Source organism: Trichosurus vulpecula, chromosome 4, assembly GCF_011100635.1.
Source record: "Trichosurus vulpecula isolate mTriVul1 chromosome 4, mTriVul1.pri, whole genome shotgun sequence".
NCBI classification, from domain to species: domain Eukaryota; kingdom Metazoa; phylum Chordata; class Mammalia; order Diprotodontia; family Phalangeridae; genus Trichosurus; species Trichosurus vulpecula.
This window is the reverse complement of record NC_050576.1, coordinates 241,001,392-241,025,896: the sequence shown is the minus strand read 5'-3', so window position 1 is coordinate 241,025,896 and position 24,505 is coordinate 241,001,392. Positions and strand designations below refer to the sequence as shown.

The 24,505-nt window shown below is 37.3% G+C and overlaps 1 protein-coding gene across 1 annotated transcript in view; it reads left to right on the top strand.

Annotated features, from left to right (window-relative positions):
- ZBBX (zinc finger B-box domain containing) overlaps positions 1–24,505 on the top strand; it is a 114,855-nt gene that overhangs the window by 71,877 nt on the left and 18,473 nt on the right. The window contains exons 14-17 of the mRNA XM_036756074.1: positions 1,055–1,341; positions 7,434–7,593; positions 9,106–9,222; positions 22,675–22,932. Coding sequence (XP_036611969.1) covers positions 1,055–1,341; positions 7,434–7,593; positions 9,106–9,222; positions 22,675–22,932 — 822 coding nt within the window. The remainder of the gene's footprint in view (positions 1–1,054; positions 1,342–7,433; positions 7,594–9,105; positions 9,223–22,674; positions 22,933–24,505) is intronic.

Here is a 24,505-nt window from a genome sequence, read left to right as displayed (position 1 = left end):
GCCATGGCCTCCATTGTTTGTAGGCCTCTTAGTGACTTCGTAGTTATGACACTTTTAGTGGAATGGACAGTCAGCTGGCTGCTCCATTTAGACCAGAGAAATTGCACCATTGTATTGCAAAAACCAAATCAAACAAGAAAAAAAAAACCACACAAAAAATCAGAAAGATTTTTTTTCCTCAAAAATTAGACTGAGAGGGCTGAAACCAAATGCAGTGGTAATTCTTTGGGATGTCAACTTTGTACTCCTATGCATAATTTTGGTTACCCAGAAGCAGGTTTGCCCACTAAATCCTGTGTCCTTGGCCCTTGTGTTGTGTGCCCGTTGACTACTCTTCATCAATGGACATTTAAAGAAGAGTAAAACTCTAATTGCTTCAGTTGTGCTGCACACTATTGTTATTTTCCCTTTGTCCTCAAGGAGAACCATGATATCAAGAAGGTGATGCCACGACTTGAAAGTGAATTGAATTTAAATGGGGGAGGGCTGTGCAAAGTCACCATTCTCACTTTCTCCTCCAGAGCCATCTGGGTCCAGTGGCAAGATAATAGATCAGGACAACTGGAGATGACTCCACTGCTCATTAATAGTGCCCTTGTAAAGTTTGAGGGGGGAAAATTCCCCAGCTGAATCAGCTATAAGAAAAATTCAGACTTTTCCATATCTAGAATGTTAAAATGGATCTAATGAATCATTAGAAATGACATAGGTCAAACTCTTCATTCTGTAGTAGATAAAGAATTGCCTACAAAAGAAACATGGCCTCCCCAATGCTTTTCAAGTAGTTGGTGTCAGAACTTGGGCTACAGGCCAGGTCTCCTGATTTCCCAATTTCCCCCTTGGTGCATTTTATATATTATATTAACAATACCTATAAACTGATGTGTGTCTACACATACACATCTCACATGTGGAATACACATAATACTTTCACACCAAACCACTTTTAAATAGTTTGATAAAAGTCCATTATAGCATGTTTATTTATAGATCTATGCCCTATTTAACTTTCACACAGTATGGTTATATCATCTATTGTTTGTTTTTATTGTAGTTTCATTATCAAGAAGCTCCATTTCAGATTCTCCTCGAACAACAGAAAGAGTGTTGACTGTTTCTAATGAAAAAAATGTAACAAAAGAGAAAAGCTTTTTATTGGAAAATAGAAAACCTGATGAGAAAATCCATGCTTCACATCAAAGGACCCCTTACCACCATAGTGTGGGTTTAGGGGATTCCCATGGTGACAGACTGACATACAATTGCAAAGGTTCCCTGGAAGGGAACAGTCTTCATGAAAACAGTAATTCACAAGAAGGTAGATCTATGAAGTCTTCCAAGGTAAAGCAATAGGTTGTTTAATGATTTAAAATTGTTTCCTCATCTAATTATACTCTATAATTTGACCAGTGAATTTCACATTGATAGAAAGAGGATTAATATTTATTATAGAGAGACAGCATTTTGATCTAATAGCAGCTTAGTAACTAACTCATCTGAGAGTGAGTGATAAAGAATTAAAAGTCAGATCCTGTTACAGTGAATAACCATCAGAGCAAAAAGGTCTCTATCAGAAAATGATAACTGATACATTGTGATAGTATATTATGCATTCTGAATGATGAAATTCACTGCCCTGAATAATAATTCAGTACAAAAATCCCTTTATCTAGATGTTACTTAATAAGTTACTTGTTATAAAGATATATGAATATGTTTCATATACATGAATTCACATAATATATATGGTATCTGAATCTGTGGCATGTGCTGGTTTAAGTAGGAACAAAAATGCATTGTCTAATCATGGCAAAAAATGTTTTTTTCAGTGGACCAAAGGAATAAATGAAAAAATACAGTTTTTTTGGAGGGGAGATGAAAGCAGTGAGTGAATAAGTCATTATAGTGGGGAAAAATGAGACAAAAACTGTTGATTACTATCCATTATCACATGCATGCTACATCTGGTCTATAAATGGGCATAGTGAATTAGTTAATATCAAAAAGTAAAACATTTAAAAAGTATTTGTTACGTGTTGTATTTGACTTTACTTTGAGTAGCATCAATTCATTTTAAAATTATGTATCCTTAATTTTTATATTGCCTTTACTTATCAATATATCCTCCCTCCTTTTCCTTCTAGAGAGGTATCTTTTATGCCAAATATAAAAAGGATGAGAATAAGTTGAGCAAAATTAACCACTTCAATCATAACTAACATTATATTGGATATCCAACATTATATGGGATCCAGTACTCAGGAGGCAGTTAAGTGGCACAGTGGATAGAGCCATGGGCTTGGAGTCATGAGGACCTGAACTCACATCTGGCTTCAGATACTTACTGTGTGACCCTAACCTCTCTCTGCCTCAGTTTCTTGAACTGCAAAATGCAGATAATAACAACATTTACCTCACAGAGTTGTTGTGAGGATCAAATGAAACAAAAATTAGTTCATTAAGTACTTAGCATATGTCTAGCACATATTGGGTGCTATATAAATGCTTATCCTCTTCCCTTCCCCATCTTCTCCCATGAGTGCAAAGAAGGGACTGTTGCTTCTTTGGGACTAAGGTTGGTCATTATGATTATGCACTGTTCAGTTTCTTTGTAGTTATTCTTTTGTTTTACTTTTCTTAGTTACTGTGTATTATTTTCTTGGTTCTACTTTTTTCATTTTGTATCAGTTTATATAAATCTTTCTGTGCTTCTCTATATTCAACCAACTGGAAATAGAGAATCAAAACTTAAGGAGGAGAATAATTCTTTGAAAACTAGAACTGGGCAAGAGGAAGCTAATGACATTCTAAGGCACCAAGAGATCATAAAACAAATCAAAAGAATGAAAAGAAAAGAGAGAAAGTGAAGCATCTTCTCTGAAAAACAACCAATCTGGAGAAGAGATTGAGGAGAAATAATATAAGAATAATTGGACTACCTGAAAATTATGATTAAAAAAGAATCCTGATATAATATTACTAGAAATTATCAAGGGAAATTGCCTCTGAAGAAAATGAAGAAATAAAGAAAAATGAGAAAATTCTTATTGAAAAATTTTCATTGAAAAAGGAGTGTTTTTTTGGGCCCATTATCTTCCTCTGAATATGAAATCATATCTTTTCTATCCCAGTAGTAACTAACTATGGTTGGGTACTTTCTCCTTTGCTTAATAATTTTTCATTTATTTATTTATTTTTGTTTTTAGCAGCTATCAGTGTAATCAAGTTTTAGTCTTAAGGTATTGGGGATGCTGCCCCAAGCCTCAGGGCCTTCTTACTGTTATTTTCTGAGATCTGTCATGGGGACAATTTTGGGCTCTCCTCTCAACTCCTAAGCCACTGCTAGGGCCCGTAGCCACACTGGCCTTCAAATGGTCTTGCTCCTTGTGGTCCCTCCAGTGATTGCAAACTACAGCTATTCTCTCTGTCCCAGAACTGAAACCAGGGAGTGTCCTCTCCTGCTCTCACAGCCAACAAAATCCCTGCCCCTTGCTATTGCACTTACCAGGTGTGTGCTACCTCCTTCTCCTCACAGCCACAGCCCAGGACACATCTGATCAGCACAGCTGTGCTTAGCATACCTTGACAGTGGAAGGTCCTTCAATCTTCTACTTAGCCATCAGACCCCCACACTGTCTTCAAGATGAAAGTTTCTAAGGCTGAGACTGCCTCTTAACCTGGATGACCCCAGGACTTGTTTGTTGATTCTACAGAGCTTGTCTGGAGGTGCACGAACTTCACTCAAGCCAAATCTCCATCCTTGGTGGTCGGGTCTTTCCTAGGGTTTTCTCAAATGTCTTAAGAGGGCAACTGCTTCACCATTTGTATATTTCTGCTGCTCTGAGGTGATGTTCTGTCTTTTTTGTGTAGGAAATTTGGAGAACTGAAAGTTTTCTCACCCACTCTGCCATTTTCCAGAATTCTCTTTGCAAACCTTTCCTGAGAAATGGGTTTCCTGAAAATTAAAATGGGTCAAACAGAAATCAATGAGTCTATTATATGACAGGGAATATTAGAACAAAACAAAATATTAAAATTTTAAGTATTTATTTTTGAAGAAAACACAACAAAGATATGACCTGAAATATAGGCCCATAAATGATCATTGGAGTATCATCAGACTACTTCAAAACATCAAAAAACCTTCATATTTCAAAATATTATAAATGAAAATTTCCTGAAATCTATTAAAGCTTGAAATCAAAGTGAAAATGGGAAGAATTCACTAACTATCCATTAAAAGAAACCCCAAAGTAAAAAGTCCCAGCAAATGGCATAACCAGAATCCATAACTTCAAGTTCAAATAGAAATACTTGTAGGCAGCTTAAAAAAATTCAAATACAAAGGTACTATAAATATCACAGAAGACTTGGAAGCTACTATATTGAAGGAGTGTGATATTGGAATACAATATTAAAAAAAGTTAAAGATAAATGCTTATATCCATGGTGAAACCCAGCAGTATATTATTTATAAGAAACACACTTGAGACATAAGGATTCACAGAGAATTAAAATAAAAGGCTAGAGTAGAATTTTGTATGCCTCAGGTAAACTCTGCTGCAGTTGTTAATTAAACAAGTTCTTCCTATTCATCTTTGACTTTGGGATGCCAGCAAGTCTCCTAACCGTAGCTTTCTTCATGGGTTCATATCTGATAGAGACCAAGATATTTAGAGACTAAGATATTTATAGGTCTCATGATCTTCATCTATAATAAAAGTCTAGGATGGACAAAGGCCCTACTGAGCATCATTGTGACTGGGATTCTGTTACTTTCTATTGCTTTTGCTTTTGCACCATTTTTGCACTCACAGTGCAAAGATAGTGGATTGGACTTTAAAGAGAAAAAGGAGAAGAATGAGAGGGAGGAGGAGAATCACTATGTAGAGGTAAAAGACATCTAAAGTCCCTCTGAGAAGAAGAATTAGATGGAGCAGGAGGAGAATTATTGGTATGGTGGTTAATGACCTCTAAAGTCCCTCTGAAATTTTGATTCAATATATCATAGAAGATGGACCATTGAAGCTGTAATTATTAATTAACTGCAAATTAAATTAATTAAACCTAATATACTCTTAAAGTTATTTGAAACTTTGATTTCTGAAGTTCTCAACTTGTTTGAAATAATTTTTAACTAAAAGCAAAGCTGCATTTACTAAAAGCCTCAAATATCAGATGTGTGTCTCTGGCCTCCATTTTCCCAGAAGCAAGAATGCCATTTTAAGAGACCACCATTTCTGAAAATGAACCTTTGTACACAATAATCCAGTGATTTTTCCCATGTGGACTCTTGAGTAAGCTATGGACATTGGGCATGCTTAAACTGAAGCCTTCAATGGCTGGCACAAGCAGTAAATTTACATAGGATCTAATTTGATTTACAAAATGCTGCCATGGTGGTTTTTGTTTAGCTTTTGCATTGCCATCTGCCAGTGGAATTCAGTCACCAGTCAAAAAGTAAATAAGCCTGAGGCCAAAGGGGAGAAAAATATAGTGAGAAGTGTTTGTCTAAGAGCATAGAGAAAATGTGGCTAAAACTATATAGTTGGTGAATGTGGCTAAAGCTGAATTTTTTGAGTCTCTGGATGATCATCCATTTAAAGGCATTTTTTTTGTCTCCCATAAAGATACAATTTATGGCTGATGGACTTCTTTGAAAACAGTTCTATAAAACGACAGCCAAACATTAGCGTCATGGAGAAAGTATTCTTTTATTAATGTGATCATAGAATTTTCAAATTGGAGATGACTTTAACTTTTTGTTCGTTGTTCTCTAAAGATTATTTTCAAGCATTTGTTAAAGATCAAAGCCCCCATTATTTTGTCTCCCATTTGTAGCCTCTTTTGTGTCTGTGAGGCTTTGGTGACGATTAGCCCCATGTTTAGAATGGCTTGCTGAAGTCCTTCCTGCCTGCCCATTAAGGCCCAGCTCAGGTACCATCTTCTCCAGGAAGCTTTCTCAGACCCTCCCCACTCCTCTCCCTCAAACGTCTCATAGCACAAAACCTGGATTTTCACATCATAGTTAATTGTCTGCTGGTCCTCTCTGTTACTTCTTTTACTTCTTCTTGGAAGTAGGTTAGCTTCCACTGTGTTCTCATACACTCTGTGAACAGTGCCTTACACATAATAGGTCCTCAATCATAGCATAAAGGAATTAACCCTAATGTCCAAGAACATTTGCTTCAGGCTTCACATTTCTTTCACTTATATCACTTGTATATGTGGTAATAACCCAATCCAATTCAGTCCAGTGAACCTGTTAAGTGCCTACTATGTGCCAGGTACTATGCTAAGCACTGGGGATACAATTACAAAAAGAAAGTTTCTGCCCTCAAGGAGGTTACAATCTAATGGGGGGGGGGACAACACACATTAGAAGGCAGGGAATGGAGGGGGGGAGAAGAGACCAGGGGGTTCCTGGAGAGGTGAGGCACCATCTTGTTCCATGGAATTGAAACCAGATAGAGCAGATGCAGACTGCAGAGAGTTGAGTCTAGCTTCCGCCTTCCATAGAGGAAGGCATTGGGAGGAGTTTGGCACACCCTCCTGCTCTCCATAGCCCTGCCAGCCTTGAAGAACAGCATGGTGATGAAGTTAGAAGTGAAAAGCTTAAATTGGGAAGGGCATCTTTTTCCAGGGAGTTGAAACCAGGAAGAGCAACACATGTAGGACAAGCTCTGTCCCCACTAGTAGTTTTAGAAAATCTACAAAATTCTTTTCTGTATAGTGTCAATCTAGAGCTTGGTTAAAGGAGACAAACAGACTAGGTGAAATAAAAATTAGTATAGATTTATTCCCTTGGAGCTAGCAGATACATGATCATGGGACCAGAAGCAAGCTTCTGATTAACTTGAACAAGAGAGAGAGAAGGTTTAAGTAACAATTCAGAGCTGCAGTTTATGATCTCTCTATCAAAGAAAGCTAGTTCTTAGGTACAAGGTAATTCACAATGTAGGGTCACTTAGAGATGCAAATGTTTCTAGCCCACAGCTCTGGCTGCAGACTTTCTGTCACCACAGACAATAAAGATACTCCTGGTCTTTGAAGTTGCTGAGGCAGGAAAAGGGGATTTTTAGCATAGAGCAAAAGCAGTTTGGATTATTGGGGTTCAAATAATCTGAAAGGTTTGACAATAGGCATTCATTAACTGTATATTGCTCTCTAGAAGGTAATTTCCCATAATTCCTAGGTAATTGGTAAGGGAAAAAGACATGAGAGGGAAAAAAAGGAAAAATAATTAGACGAGAAATGGATATTTTGTTTTCTGAACTCTTCATATCCCCACATAGATAAGGCTGGATTATGTCATGGTTATTTCCAAATGACTATTATTTTGAATTATGCCTTTTTTAGTGTTTGTGATTTAAATCTATTTCTTCATATTGATAAGTGATCAAGTTAGTTTAGTTAAATGTTTTGTTTCCTAGTTACAAAAAATTGCCCTGAGAAGTAAGCCCATAGCTGAACAATATCAAGGACTTGAGAGATTCTTTGTCTCTGGGAAATACCCTTTTAAGGAAAGGTTCAGATTAAACCTGGCAATGAAATCAGAGATCAGCCCTTCTAATGGCAGGATTACACTCACAGGTAAGATAGAATTATGTCAAATCAGTTTAAATTTTAGTGCTGTAAGTTGTATGTTACCATTTTTTCCATTAAAACAGTCTCCCTATTAATGATACTATGGCAGCATTGGGTAATAAATAAAATCATCCTTTTCTATTTGCCAGTCAAAAATCATAACTAATTTTATGCAAAGAGCTATGAGATGATTCTAATGTTGTTATCAGAATGTGAGAAATTTTTCTGTGACAAAAGTTAAAAAAAATCATTTTAACTGAGGGCCTATTTTATTTGTAAATTAGTAGGAAATTTTGGAATCAAAGTATTTTCATGTACCATTATTCACATATCTTAAAAGGAGAAAAATGTTGTTTTAATTAATTTGATTACTGGATCAATGACTCCACTTATTCTCAGGTTACCTCAATCATGTTCCTTTGATTGACTCTCGTCTTTGTTTGAATCGGGTCTTTGATTGCATCAACAGTCATTGATTGAAAACGGTATATGTACTCTGAGGGGAGGTTTTGCTTTGAGGGCTCATTCATTGGAAGAATGTTTGTGTGATGTTGCCAGATGAGACTCTGGATAGATGTTAAAGGAGCCCTGCCCTGGCTTTGAAAACTCAGATGTTGGTGCATCTCTCTCTGGTAACTATGTATATGTTTCTATGGTCAGACAATTAGAAGCCTGTCTGTTGATTTGTATTATTTTCTCTGTTTATAATTTCTGCTTGTAGTTTCTGTTTGTATTCTCTCTGAAGTTCAGGGTTCTGACTTTTTCCTCTGAACTAAGTGAATGATATATGTATGTTTAATTAAAGTAAGATTGTTAACCCCTTAAAGTTGCTTTCCTTTAGAAAAGGAGATCAAAGAACCTGTGCTAGCAACCCTCCTGTGTGCTGATGTTATTGGTCTTACACTCCCATAGCAGCTGCTAGCAACATAGTTGTTATAAACCTCCCTTGTGACAAAGAAAAACAATTAAGTCAACATACTCTGATCCTATATAATAATGTGTAAAATATTCTGTTCTGGCTCTCCCCTACCTCTCTGCCATGATTTAAGATGTATGTTAGAATCTCCAATTTAAAAGTTTTGTTTCAGTTACATCCACATGTTCTTTGTGTTTTGAATTTTCCATGGGAATATGTATGTACTTATTCATCTATTATTATCTATTATAAACAACTACCTTGATGTATAAATACCTATCTTTGGAATACTTATCACGAATATTTTTTTAAATATCAAATTATCTTTTTTGTTTTCCATTTTAATTCATTAAATATTTAGGGAATACTTACTGTGTAAAAATATTATTCTCATTTTCTTATTAGTGTATACTTATGTCATTTTATATTTAATAACAGAATAAAGAGATTAATGACAAAATAAATAAATATATTTAATAATACAATAAATAAATACTCTTTTTACCGCTAAATCAACTGTGCTACAAACTTTTATAACAAACATCAAGGAAATGGACTTTGTGTCTAATGTTAGATTTATATTTTGCTTTTTGTTATTTCAGGAAATCGACACTGGATATCTGAGAGTAGTTTAAGTGAACATGCTGATGATTCCATAGTTCAAGATGTTATTTGGAATAACCAGAAAAAAGTATCAAGTGTGCTACATCCTCAAAGGGGTAAGGATATTTCTATGATATAAACAATATTGGTTGGTGTTGAAATAGGGTTGGTTGAATGGTTTGTATATTGAAGCTTTCTCTTCTGGTTATTTTGGAATTATTCAAGTGAAGTCAACAACATTTATTATATACTTGCTATGTGCCAGGCACTGTGTTGTTATATGGATGCAAGAAATGCGAAAAGATTTCCTTCCTTAAAATAACAGCGTCTAAAGGGTCAGATGGTATGCAAATAGTTGGACTCTCAGAAGAAAGGCACTAGCATTAAGGAGGATCAGTAAGGCTTCTTGTAGGTGGGACTTTAGCTGAGACTTGAGGGAATTTAGGGAAGCTGGGATGTGTGGGGAAGAGGGAGAGAATTCAAGGCATGAGTGAAAACCCACAGGAGAGAGGTGGAGTGTCATGTGTGGGGAACATCAAGGAGGTCAGTGTCACTGGAGTGGAGAGCATGTATAAGAGGATTAGAAAGCTAGGAAAGGTCAGGTTACAAAGAATTTTGAAAGTCAAACAGAGGACTTTATATTTGATCCTGGGCATAATAAGGAACCACTAAAGTTTATTGAGTAGAGGAGAGACACAGTAAAACTTATGTTTTAGGAAGATTTATTTGATGGCTGAGTAGAAAATGGGCTAGAGTGGGAAGAGACTAGAGTAGAGGCAGGGAAACCAACTAAAGGTTCTTATTACAATAGTCCAGGTGTGAGGTGATGAAGGTCTGTATCAGGGTAATGTCTATGTGTGTGTGTAGAGTAAGGACTTATCAAAAAGATATTTCTAACCTAGCTTCGACAGAACTTGGTAACAGATTGGCTATGTGAAATGATAATGAGGAGTCAAAAATAGTACTTATGTTATGAGACCAGGTAACTGAGAGAGAGGATGGTTGTACCCTTCATAGTAACATGAAAGTGAAAATAAGGACATCTTTGAGGAGGAAATAAAATGACTTCAGTTTTAAATCGTGTTGAATTTAAGATGTCTACAGGTCATCCAATTTGAAATGTCCAGTTGGACATTGGAGATGCTACACTAAAGGCCAAGGGAGAGAGGGGTTATGGCTGGAGAAATAGATTGCAGAATTATCTGAATTGTTGTTGTGTTTTGTCTTTCATTTTTGAAGAGGATCATGACATCAGCGAAATGCTTACGTGCCTTGCAGTTGACTTTGATTTGAGTGAGCCAGGGCTGTGCAAGGCCACCAGCCTCATTTTCCCCTCCAGAGCCATCTGGATCCAGTGACCTGATATTCATCAGGATGATTGGAGATGACCCAGGATGCAGTGGAAGGCCCTGGCCCTTTTAGGCTCAGGCCTAAAGCTGCCCACTTAATCTGAATAGAGATAACTGAATATATGGAAGCCTATGAGATCACTAAGCAGAATAGGTTAGAGGGAAAAGAGAAGAGGGCTAAGGATAACTAGAGCCTGGGGGGATTCCCACAGTTAGTGGGTATGACCTGGATGAAGGAAAATACTGCAAAGTAGACTGAGAAGGAGTGATCAGAGAGGTAGGAGGAAAAACAGGAGGGCACAGTGTCTCCAAAGTTTAAATAGTTCCATTTTTTTGTCTGTTCTGAAGGTGGGGTAGAGGGAGGGTAAATGGGTTACATCTTTAGTCTAGGCATGTGCCCCTCTCTGGTTGATGGCATTTTGTTGAAGTAAGCACCTTGGTAAATTAAAACTCCCTTAAAATGCTATGAAGGGTTTAGTTATGCATTGATTAAGTTACTGGGTTTATCAAGGGGAAGAGAGTGATCAGCAATGACAGAGTCTACAGAGTGATCCAGAGGGATGAGGATTGAGCAAAGGCTGTTAGCTTTGGCTCGTAACGGATCAGTGGTAACTGGAAAAGAGATAAAACGAGAATGAGAAGAAAAAGTAGAGGCACAGGTTATAAACAGCTTTTTTAAGGAATCTAGCCGTGAAAAGAAAGAGAGTTAGAGTATGCTAGATCTAAGCAGGGATAGGCGGATCAAGTAAGAATTTTGTTCTTACTGTTCATTGCTTTGTTTTAAAATGTTTTACTTTTGTTTTTAAAATATAAAGCAAGAAGTGGCTATCTCTAGGAAAAGTGTGAAAATATTACTAAATATGCATCTTTTCAGTACACCTGATCTTTTTTGTTCTTGACAGTATGAACCGTTAGTGGGAAGTTCTTATATTTGTAGTATTGGAAACACAATAAAACAAAAAACAGCAAAAATAGAATGACAAGAATAGTGATGAATCTTTTTTTCTCTTAGGAATGCTTATTGTTCCTTAAATTTTATAAGTGTTTATTACAATTCAATGGATAGACATTTAGTAAGTATCTGCTGGGTACAATGACTGCTTAAACCAAATCAGAATTTAGATTTTTATTATACTGCAATTGCAACAATTTGGTTTGCAGTTCTTTAATATTATTTATTTTTACAGTTGAAAACTTTGACTGTTTTGTTTTGATCTTAATAGCTTAGTTTTAAGAGACATACTTGTCTTTGTTCTTTGTGCTCTAACTCTTCCAACGATTTTTCTTTAGGCCTGAATGCTGATTACAATGTAACCTACAGACTGGTTCTCAGCTAAGCCACATTTAAAAATCGTTATTTTAAATATTTTAGGATTTCATAGGTATATGGCAAACTTTGTCTAACTTTAGGGTCAACTTGATTGAAAATTGTTATTTCTGATGTGGTCAATGATTTAGTCAATTCAGAGTAATGCCTTTACATACTTTGATTTTATGATAATTTTTCCTTTTCTTTATGAGGTGTCTTTTTCAGGTTAAAAACACAATTTCCATTCAAAAGTTTTGCATTCATTTCATGAAAGCACTCAGAAAATAATACTCAAATTGAAATATATTCCATATGGTGATACTCTGTGTACCTGTGGGCCAGCATTTTCTAGGCTACCTCTTCAATGCTGGCTGCAGCTTCAATCCCATGCCAAGAGGAAACCTGTGTATTTGTGAATCTCCACAGTGTGTGACCAGAATTAAGCCCCCTCTCCTCTTGGAGTTGGCACCATCTCATATCCTCTCCAGTTCCTTCTTATTGTCCTTCAGGTCATTTTCTCCCTTCCTCAATGACTTCAGTACCTGATTCTCATGTTTCTTTTTTATCTTAGACCCTAGCATTATATTTGGTGACTCCATTGATGATCCTTACAACACACTGGCTTTTTCAAGTTCACTCATTTCTTTAAGTCTCATGATCTCCCTCTCCATTGTACCTCAGTCACTCATAGGTTAGTCATCCCTTAGGCCTTGCCATCATCTTTCAACCTCCAAAATCCTGAACTCTGCCATTTTTGTCTCTTGTCATTAACTTCTGACCTTTTTCCTCTCCAACTGTCTCATTGCTCCTGAATCTGCTACTGTCACTCATCCCAAACTCTATGTAGTTTTGCATTCAATTTCTTCCTAATCTTGTCTTTATGATGACCATTTAAGCAAGACACATATACTTAATTATTGACTCCCATATTCATTTGTCTCATGTTTCTTTCTTGTAAATCTCTGGCCATGGGTTATTCTTCTCCACTTCTCCCCTTCCCAGCCTCTCATATTATCTACATTTTGTGGTTCCTGTGCCTCAGTAAAAAAGCTCTTCTGGAGAATGTCAAAAAACTGTGCTGACTGGACTCACTATAAATCCATGCTCTGAATCTCATTTAGGGCCTCACTGCCACAGAGCATTCCTCTTATTAATTTCCCATTGACATCCTATCACTTCCCCTTGTGGCTGATCAGGCAGAATTTCTCATCTCTTTTCCCAGGCCTCTGATTCCATCTTTGTCAGCTGATTACCTTATGTGTCAACAGATTGCTTTACTGAAAAAAAAATTAAGAGTGTTCTCATGAACTCCTTCATCTCCCATCCTTTCCACCTCAGGGCTTCTGTGACTTCACCTTTGGTATCTGTATTTGCTTTAGCTTCAGAGGATGAAGGGGACCTCTTCCTTGTTAAGGCCAAGCTTGTGATCCGTAAAGAATTCATTCTCTGTCCTTCAATCTCTCTGCTCCTCTCTCTCCTTTGTCCTCACCTCCCATTGCAATTTATAATCATTTTCAAGTCTTCCTATCCTGAAAGCTATTCCTCCAGGCTATTATTCTACATCTCTCCTTCCTTTCACTGCTATTTCTAGAAAGAATAGTTTACAGTCTTCTATTTCCTTATTTCTTACACAATCCTTAGCTTTTTGCAATCTGACTTTTGAATTCATAATTTGCTGAAATCATTCAATACATAGTCCTTGGCCTCTTACTTGTCAAATCCAGTGGCCTCTTTTAAATGTTCTTCCACTTTGATCTTTATGGAACATTTAATTCTCTTGGCAACACCCTCTTTCTGGATCCTCAACCATTCTTTGGATTTGGGGACATTGATGATTCTTGATTCTCCCCATGCTGGCCTGAGACATACTCAGTCTCCTTCACTGACTTGTATTCTTCGAACCCCTCAATTTAGCTGCCACCCAAGCTTCTGTCCTCAGCCTGCTTTTTTTCTCTCTGCATTCTCTTCTTTGGAATTTCATCTACTCCCTTGGCTTCAATAGTCATTCTTTGGGAATGACTCCCAAATCTCTGTCTGTCTCAATGTCTCTCCTGTGTTGCTGTCCTAGGTGTACCCTGTCACATCATATTTATCATATGTAGTATACAACTCATCATTTCTCCTCCTAAGTCTAGCCCTACTTCCAATCCTTACCCGCCTTTTTCCTCTATTAATGGCATCACCATCCACCCAATTTTCCAGGTTCCAAATTTGAGAGCATTTTGACTTTCTCCTCTCTTTTACCCCTCACATCCAATTAGTTTTCATGTTTAATTAATTTTACCTTCAGAGTGTCAATCAGACACACCCCCTCTGCTCACAATATGAGTTTTAGGCCCTTGTTACCTTTCTTCTGGACTACTTTAATAACAGTAGTAACTTCTCTCCGTGCCTTCACTCTTGCCCTTTTCTAATTTCTCCTTCAAACAGCTCTCGAGATAATATTGATAATAAACAGGTTCAACTATGCCAGTCTTCTGCTAAAAAAACAAATACATAACAGGATGATAATAATGTGGGCAAAATACAGACTCTTTAGCCTCAACCATATTGCCTTCCACAAATAGCATCCAACTCTTACAATTGTATTCTTTCCTTTATGTGGTCTGTGTTGTAGTCAAACCTGATAACTAGTTTTTCCTTAGATTCATGTTACACTCTAAACCGGTGCCTTTACCACACCATTCTCCAGGCCTGGAACATGCAACTCTCCTTGTTTCTGCCTCTTCAGGTGGTTCTTTTTCTTCAAAATCCAACTCCATTACCATTTTTTCCATGGAGCGTTTCTTCATACCTATAGTTGAACATGATAGTCTTCCTTTAAAATTTCCCTTACTTTGTTCTTTGTTTTATATAGAATTCCATTCTGTGTTATACTCACTTATTTGCATACTGTATTTCTCTGGGGTTAGATTGCAAACTCCTTGAGGGGTTTTGTCTTTTTTTTTCATTTCATATGCCATAATGCTTTGCACATACTATCTGATTGATATAGGTTTCTTGAATCTAATTATATTATTGGATTAGGTCGAGCACTTCTTTGATAGGAGATAGGAAATCTGAATTGTAATTCCAATTCTGCTACTAACTCCCTCATAAAATGCCTCAGATTTCTTGGGCCTTAATTTTCTTCATCAATAAAATGAGAACATTGGACTGTCCTTTTAATTCAAATTATCCTGCATTTGTTAAGCGTCTGCCATATGTCACATATTTGGTATACAAAGAAAGAGGAAATCATTCCTGCCCTCAAGAAACTTACATTCTAGTCAAACATTCTAGTTCAAAGTTTGCATAAGGTATATAAACCCGTAGCTGTTTGGTTCTATCAAATTATTACAGAATTCTAGATTTTGAAGGTGTCTTAGAGGTCGCTGAACCCAAACATTGAACCCATCTGAAGCATGAACACCTTTTATAACATCTTTCAAAATCTACTGTGAGTAAAGTAATGTTTTAGAAGGTCTGGGGATACAGAAGAATCATGGTTCCTGTCCTTATATTGCTTGCACTGTAGTAGAAGTAAGACATGTACACAAATGACTATAGTAGAGAATAACAACACCTTGCCTCCCTGAAAACTTCAGCACTCTCAGATGCAGCAAATAGCCTCCAAAAGGGACCTTCAGCACTACAAAGAGGAAGTCCAGGTCCTGAAAACACAAGGGCTCTCAGCTGAGGGTTATCCTCGACCCCTCCCTCTCTCTTACTCTCCATTCCCAAACAGTTGTTAAGTCCTGTCATTTCTACCTTTGCACATCTCTCCGATATGCCCCTTTCTCCCCTCTGACACTGCCATCACCCTACACCACTGAACAAGCTACTGATGGGTCTCCCAGCCTTGAGTCTCTGCTCACTGTAGTCCTTTTACCACACAGTGAAGAAACTGAACTTCCACCAACACTGGCAGGTTGGACTACCTCATGCCCCTTCTCAATCAATTCCAGTGGCTCCTTGTTACATCCAGGATGAAATCTAAAATCCTCTGTTTGGCTTTCAAAGCCCTTCACGTTTATGCCTTTAAACACATATCACTGGCTCTCACTGATTGACCAACAGTAGGTCCCAGCCCAAGCCTCACTTGCTTATTGTTTGGATTTTGATGGCTCAGAATGACTGTAAATAGCAGTTGTTTCTGCACTGGCTAGAAACTCTGAGGGTTTTCCCTTCCCAGGCTGATTTTTTTGAGAAGGCAACACTAGGCCATTTTTTACCTCAATTCTTACCTAGCCTTTAATCATTGAATGGATGTTGCCTCAGATAAACTGAGACATGGGAAAGACCTTAGCTTAAAAAGACCAGGGTCAGCCACTGCATTCAGGGCTATGCCCAATCATCCTGACCTGTATCTTGCCACTGGACACCTATGACCCTGGAGAAGTGAGGCTGATGACTTTTCACAGCTCTGCCTCACTTAAATCCAATTCACTTGCAAGTCAAGCCATCACCTTCCTGAGGTCATTGGTTTTCTTCTAGAATCAAGGACAAACAACAACTTTTATGTATGCTCTATCCCACGTATTCAGTGATCCAGGGACATTAACCTCCTTTCTGTTCCTTTCACAGGTCACTCCAACTCCCAACTGAATGCTTTTACTGGCTGTCCTGCATGGCTGGAATGCTCTCCCTTGTCTCTCCTGGCTTCCCTTTACATCTCAGACACATTCATACCTTCTGCAAGAAATCTTACCCAGTCCTCCTTGATCCTAGTGCCTTCTCTCTGAGACTAACCTCAGTTTACCTTGTGTGCTTGTGCATAACTGTTTGCACATTGTCTCCCCCATTAGACTCTGAGCTCCTCTAAACCAGGGTTTCTGTCACTGTTCTTGCTGGTGTTTGCCTTTCTCTGTATCCCTAGCTCTTGGCACAGTGCCTAGTTCATAGCAGGCACTTAATAAATGCTGGTTGACTATGACTGTGACCATGGCTAGAGAGCAACCCTTGAGGCATCCTTTGATATCTGCTTATTCTTACTTTGGCCCTTCTCCTCACAGGCCTTGATTTTTATGTGTCTGAGCTTGAAGCAGATCAGAAATAGCACTTAGGATGAGAGATAAGGACTCTTCTCAACAGGGACACTGTTTCTAGTTATAAAGAGTAATTGGCACCCTGATGGTGAGGAAGAAGAAATTAAAAACAAGATAGATACAGCAACTTCAAAAGCACATCTGTCTTCGTATGGCAGCACCAAGAACCCTTCCCACTTCAGTAGCTGCACTGTTGGTCCACCATTGTGCTAGCTTTTATCTGAAGGTGATGCCACTGACTCACTCTTGGCAGTTTTAAGTTCTTCTTTCTGTTTATGTGGCTGGACTTGTGCTGAAACCTCCCCCACCCCAGCCTCTTATGAATCATTACATACACATTGGGGAAATTGATTGAGTCGGGGCCTCTGCCCATCCACAAGTTTGTTCCCATGCAAAGCCAGCTCCCTGCTCTCTACTTGTCTAGTTGGTGACCTTAGAATGTTCGGGCTGATGTTCTAACCAAATTAACGTTCCATAAACCTACAACATCGTACTTCTCAGTCATTAGTACATTGGGACCTGTCCATGCCCATAACTGTATTATAAATAAACCTCTTTTACATAATTATCCTTTATAAAACAACATTTTGTATACCTAATAATAAATCCACTGCAACCTCCCATATATTGGATTTTGTGTTATGAGACTCCAAAATACATTCACTTTCTAATAAACTGAATCAAAACAATGACTTGATATGATGGAGTATTTGGCAAATATAAACATAAATTTAATATAAACTAAATAAAAAATTCCATGGCAGAATTTATCATCTCTGAGTGACAATTGTGTGGCCGATCTACTGGGGCCTTTTGCCTTCTTCCCTGACTGCTTTATTTCAGTTTTCTTCTCTTCTCAGGGTGTTTGGTTCTTTTGAGTATATGCTGTTGCATCACATTTGTGAGCATCTGAAAAAGAATGTTTGTAATAAATACTTGCCCATTCTCCAAGGAAATCTCTAACACTAAATCAGAAATGCTTTGTAGATGTGCCACTGCAGAGGGACTCTCTCCACCGAGGAATACCCATCCCAGATGAAATCACAGGTTCAAATTGAGAAAAAAAGCTTTCAGACTTAGATCAGCTTCCAAGATTGAATAGTCTTTTTTTTTCCTCTTGAGTCATTTAGGAAAGTACCTTTTAAGTCATTTGACATAAGAAAATGAATTTCGATCATTATACATTTTATATTCTTAATGTACTCTACATACCACCCAAACCAATAATGTTTTTTCATTATATATTTTATTTTCTTAATCTATTTTGCATACTACATAAGCTAATCATACTTTTTCATGAAAATCCCCCTATCATATCACAAAAATCTTACCTACCCAAGACATCATGGGATCATAGATTTAGAGTTGGGAGGGACCTTAGGGAAAGAAAAGAGTAGACATTCATGAAACACCTTCTGTATACCAGGCTGCATGAAGCACTTTACAAATACCATCTTGCTTGATTCCTAGAAGACATCTACTCCCAAATCCCCTCATTTCAAAGATAAGCAACTGAAGCCATGAGAGGCTTTGATATGCCCAGAGTCACACAGCTGTGAATGGACGGATACTGCATTACGGTACTAGAAATCTGCAATCTGTCCTTATCTCTAGTGTCTGAGGCAGGATTTGAAGCTAGGTCTTCCTAACTCTGAGTCTAGCACTTTATCTACTACAACACGCTTTATCCCACTTGACCCCAAATTTCTAGATTCCATGCCCAGCGTACTTTATGCCACCTCACGTTCTTTAATCGGCGTCTCTGAAACCATGAAAGTTACCAAACAGATTGTTGGCCTAGAGACCAGAATCGTTAAAATCCATATCAATAGTATTAACACTTTTTTATCATAATGATGAGCTTTCACATAGAGAGTACTGTTTATTTAATCCATTCACAGTAAAGATTGAGATTATACTATTATTTAGCAAAATTGTTGTGCTTAGTGGTATAACCCACAAGAACCAGGGTGTGGCATATCTTGTAGTTTTATTTCCCGTGATCTTGTTAGTTGTCATACATCTGGTTGGTATCAAGAACCTGAGTTTTCCTTCATTGTATTTTACATTAATATACAGGAATGCTTTCCTCAATCTCTATAACAAACCTTTCCAGTTGACTGACGTACATAACTTCAGATGTATATTAATTACAATTTTAGCCAAATTAGTATTGACAAGTGTCCTGCAGCTCCCTTTTGTTCTTTTTTAAGTCTGTTTTTATGGCTTAGTTTTTAGTCTTTCTATGGGGTTAATAGTCTTCAAAGTTGAGCCATAATGATCACTGGTAAATATAGTCTAACTTGCTGTGAAAGTAGTCATCCATTTTTATAATCCACAGCCAAAGCAGGCCTTTGGCATTAATATTTTCATCTCCTGCCATTTTGGTATGCTGACTAATTTCTTCAATTTCAGTATGTCTGGAGTGATACATATATTTTAAAAATTAATACGGAACTTTTCCTATTATTATTATTTGCACTTTGTCACTGTGACTCTATTAGCCTTCATGAAGTCTTCCTCCAATGCTTCCTTCTGGTGTGGAGGTGACCTTAGTTTCTGAAATGCTTTGCCAGCATAGGCTGGCTCAGGAGTATTACCTTTGGGGGCACTTATTTCAGACACAGTGATTCGTACTGAGGCACAGAGGAGTTGCCATTTGACTTATAACCTTGATTTTTTGACATGAGCAGCCAACTATGTTAAAGCCTGCGCCGATCTAGCTGAGAGACATTTGTGCACTTCTGGTTGACTGCTTTTCAAATCTTAACCACTAGATGGTAATATTTCCTTTTTTGATAGCATGAACCATTCATTCTTCATATGCACCAATTAATAACTCCAGAAATGTTAAGATAATTCCATGCCTAATTTTATTTTTATTCCTTGTTTTTTTCTTCACAAATTAACTCTTTGTCAAAACATAAGTAACAATATTAAGTAAATTTTCTCTGGAAATAAATATAATTTTGAGTTCATTCAAAGAGGAAAGATATATAACTTACTTCCAATTGAGAATTTCTCTTTGCTGTTTTTCCCTTCTAATTGTTTATTAACTAGAATTTGGGCATATTTCAAGAACATTCTGAGTTTTCTACAAATTACCAAGGGAGTAATAACCTTTACCAAGTTATGAGAATCCAAGAATTACTTCAGTATTACAAGGATTAGCTTTTCTTTGGGTTCTGTAAGTGTTCTCTGTTAGTATAAATATTGATGCCAGCTCCAGAAAAAGACTAATCTCATATTTTTAAAAAATATATATTTTGTTTTTCCCCCTGGAACATGTGAAAACAATTTTTTGACTTTTTAAGAAAGTTTTGAGTTCCAAATTCTGTCTCTATCTGACACAGCAAGCAATAAGATGTAGGTTATACATGTGCAATCATGTAAAACATTTCCATATTATTCCTTTTGTACAGGATTCAAATAAAATAAAAAAGAATGAAAGAAAGTGAAAAAGAGCATGCTTCAGTCCGTATTCAAACAGTGGCAGTTCATGCCCAAAGGACTATAAAACTGTGCATAACCTTTGATTCAGCAATATCACTACTAGGTCTGTATCCCAAAGAGATCATAAAAAAGGAAAAGACATCCATGCACAAAACTATTTATATTGGTTCTTTTTGTGGTGGCAAAGAACTGGAGATTGAGGGGGTGCCTATCAGTTGGGGAATGGTTGAACAAGTTGTGGTGTGTGAATGTAATGAAACACCGTTGTTTCATGAGAAATAGTGAACAGCAGACTTCAGAAAAAAAAGAAACTGGAAATACTTGCATGAACTTATGCTGAATGAAGTGAGCAGAACCAGGAGAACATTTTACACAATAACAGCGACATTGTGCAATGACTGGCTTTGTTAGACTTAGCTCTTCTGAGCAACGCAGTGATCTAAGACAACTCCAAAAGAGTCAGAATGGAAAATGCTATCCACGTCCAGAGAAAGAGCTATAGAGTCTGAATGCAGATAGAAGCAGACCATTTGCTCTCTCTCTTTTTTCTTTCTTTCTTGTGGTTTTCTCCTTTTATTCTGATTCTTCTTTCACAACATGACTAATGTAGAAATATGTTTAATATGATTATACATGTGTAGCCCATATCAGATTGCACACTGTCTTGGGGAGGGAAGACAGGAGGAAGGGAGGGATTTAGAACTCAGCATCTTATAAAAGTGAATGTTGAAAACTAAAAATAGATAAAAAGTTTAGTTATTTCTTTGGAGGTGGATAATATGCTTCATCATTAGTCCTTTGAGGTCTTCTTGGACCATTATATTACTGAGAATAACTAAGTCATTCACAGTTCTTCATCAAACAATATTGCTGTTACTGTGCACAATGTTCTCTTAGTTCTGTTCACTTCACTATGCCTCAGTTCATGTTCTAGGTTTTTCTGAAATCATCTCACTTGTCATTTCTTATAGTACAATAATATTTCATTACAATCATATGCCACAGCTTCTTTAGTCATTCCCCAAATGATGGGCATCCCTTCAATTTACAATTCTTAGCCACCACAGAAAGAGCTGCTATAAATATTTTTATACATATAGGTCTTCCCCCTGTTTTTCTCCTTCAAAAAAGACTAGTCTCATATTTACTCACAGGAAAATGATAGTTGACATTTATATTATACTTAAAGCTTTGAAAAATACTTTATATATACAATTACATCCTCATAAAGATTGTTTTAAAAATCAAGTTCTGAAGCATTCATCAAAACTAGTTCCTATTGGAAGTCATGTAACTTATTAATTGTATATACAAAATTATTCCTTGTAAATTCTTTTTTGGGTACTGGCTACATGGAGCAACTTGGTGGCCCAGTGGATAAAGTACTGGGCCTGGAGTTAGGAGGACCTGAGTTCAAATCCAGCCTAAGACACTTACTAGCTATGTAACCCTGGGCAGGTTAATGAACTCCGTTTGCTTCAGTTTCCTCATCTGTAAAATGCACCGGAGAAGGAAATGGCAAAGCGCTCCACTGTCTTTGCCAAGAAAATGACTGAACAACAATAACAATGTCTACCAAAGACTGCTAAACAACAGCGACACAAACAGAAAATGAGAGACAGTCTCTTCCCTCAAGGAACTCACTCTCTAATTGGGAGAAACAACACATTAAGAAAAAGTTTTGGTGGAGGGCCGATGAAAAAGCCCAGAACTTGTAAGAGGTCAGCAGTGGGGTAGATGATGAAGCCCAGACAACTCCATGCTACGTACGTAGACTAGGTAACAATGATGGAAGATTGTGAGTGGAGAAGCAGAACAAATGACAAGGCTTGGTGGTGGCTCTTCTTTATCAGAAGAAACAGAGTTGTGAGCTGGCAAGCAGCAGAGATGAATGAGGGTAGCTCCCACCAGTGCTGGTAGGTCTCCCCACTGCCTTACTATCACAGATGAGTTCTGGTCAGTCCAACAGCATCACGAGCCTTTCCAAATGCAAATAAGTAGTTGTTACATAAGAAATATGGGGGACAGTTCCAGTTTGGCAGCTGCCACAGCTTTCATTCCACTGCTTGAGCCTTTAAGAACCCAAGTAATAGTCCAGACCAGTATATGGCACTGGAGGAGAATTGTGAGAATTTAAAAAAAATAACTAATGTTAAAATAACTTTGATTTCTGTGAACTCATACCAGCCAACACTGAGGGAAAAAATATAGGCTAGAAATCTGCTTCATGGTAGCAGAATCCACATGAAATATGTATTGTAGTGAACCACAAAATTGACAATTAAGAAATGATTGTCTAGTGAACTTTTTTGTCTAAATTGAGTTGTTGTTGATTGCTTATACATATAGTATGTTTATTTGCATCCTCTGATGTTTATTCATAATGATAACAATAATAATGACATTCATATTCTTTGCATTGCATTTTAGGGCGTATTTGCAAGAGACCATCATCAGCAAATATACCAATTTGTAAAATGATTCTCAATGGCTCCCGGAGTCATACATCTCTGCACCAAAGACCACGAAGTGCTGTTTCTCGGCCAATATCCAGAGCTACTTCAGAAATTTCAGAAATTGAATATCTTGATGTAACTGACCACAATGAACCGTTCCTTGAAGATGCTGCTGATCATCAAACCTTAGACAGTTTGGAAAGAGAATTAAATGTGTTGAAGAATCTTTCAGGTAATTTGAATTATTTTTAAGATTATATTGTGCATTCATTCTGATTTCAACCTTCCTTGCTCCAAGATGGGGGAAAATTCTTCCTTTTGGCCTTTCTCCATTTTGAGCCACCAGCCTATGTTGTCCTGTCTGATATGCTCTTCTAAGCCCTTTGAAGCAGTAAGAGATGTAAAATCTGTCCTTGATGTACTGTTGGCACAACAGTTGATACTACAGCTGTACTGTCACTAAATCTGCACACGCTACATGGTAGGTGGTAAAAGAATTACACTGACATCTACTCTTTTGATGGGTGAATCAGAAAATATTCTTTCCCTTCCCATGAGCCCATAGAGGTTTATTTTTCTAAAAAGAGAAAAGGGTAGAATCTGCAAAAATCTTGTGGGTAATTATTATTATTGTTATTATTTTTTAACCAAGATTGCATTACATTCTGTCTGCTTATATACTTACTCTTCTGACACTGAACAGGGTAGAGAAGCCTTTCATTAATTCCCAAAATGCTTAATCACCTGCCTATATGGCTATTCTCTCTGTTACTTTCCTGTATGACTAGAGAGGTAGTATAGGACTATGTTAGGGAGTTGTAGAGCTATCGTTACACCCCACAAGGAGGGTGTCCTTATCTACATAGCCAGAATGGACTAGGAGGTGAAAGTATTGCATGAAACTACTCTTTTCAGATTGATGTAGGATTAAATATTATTTCACTTTTTATAAACCTTAAGGTTTATGGGCCTTAAAAAGGGGGAAAGAAAGGGAGTAGGTTGACTCGATAGATCAGTAATTTTGACCTAATCTCCTGGCAGAATTATAGGACTTAATGAAGGAATGGTTTGTCAATATTTAGAAAGGGAAGTGAAGCTTCCCAAGAGCTCTGTGACTCTCTCAAGCCAGCCAGACTTTCTTTTCTTGACACACTATCCACACGTTTTCTTCTTTGACGAGGAATACTCGTGTGTAGTTTCTCTAGACTTCAGGGTAGCATTGGACCCAGTCTTAGGCTGTCTTTGTGACAAGGATGGAAGAGTGTGGACTCAAGGACACTTAGTTGCATTTTGAACTGCTTGAATGTTTGAACTGAAAGACCAATTATCAATGGGCCAATGTTAACTTGGAATAAGGTGTCTAATAGAGTGCACCAAGGATCTCTCCCTGCCCCAGTGCTAGTCAACATTTTTGTGAATTAAATAAACCACATCTTTATCAGATTCCCAGATGACCGACTTAGGAGGGATAACTAACATCCTAAATAATAAGATCCAAAGAGATCAACAGATCAGAATAAGCCATTTCTAATGAGATAAAATTTAATAAATATAAATATAACATACTACTCTTGGCTCAAGAAATTAACTTTAGAAGTACAATGAGGGAGGGATGTAGCTAGATGACAGTTCATCCTGAAAAACAATTGGATTTTGATTTCTGGCAAGACCAATATGAGTTAATAGCAATAAGAACCTAGTGTAGTTGTAGACTATATTAAGAGATATATAGTATCAAACACAGGCGAACTGAGTAGTCTGAATGGTCTCTCGACTCTTCCCTTGTGAGAGGACATTGGTGTTCA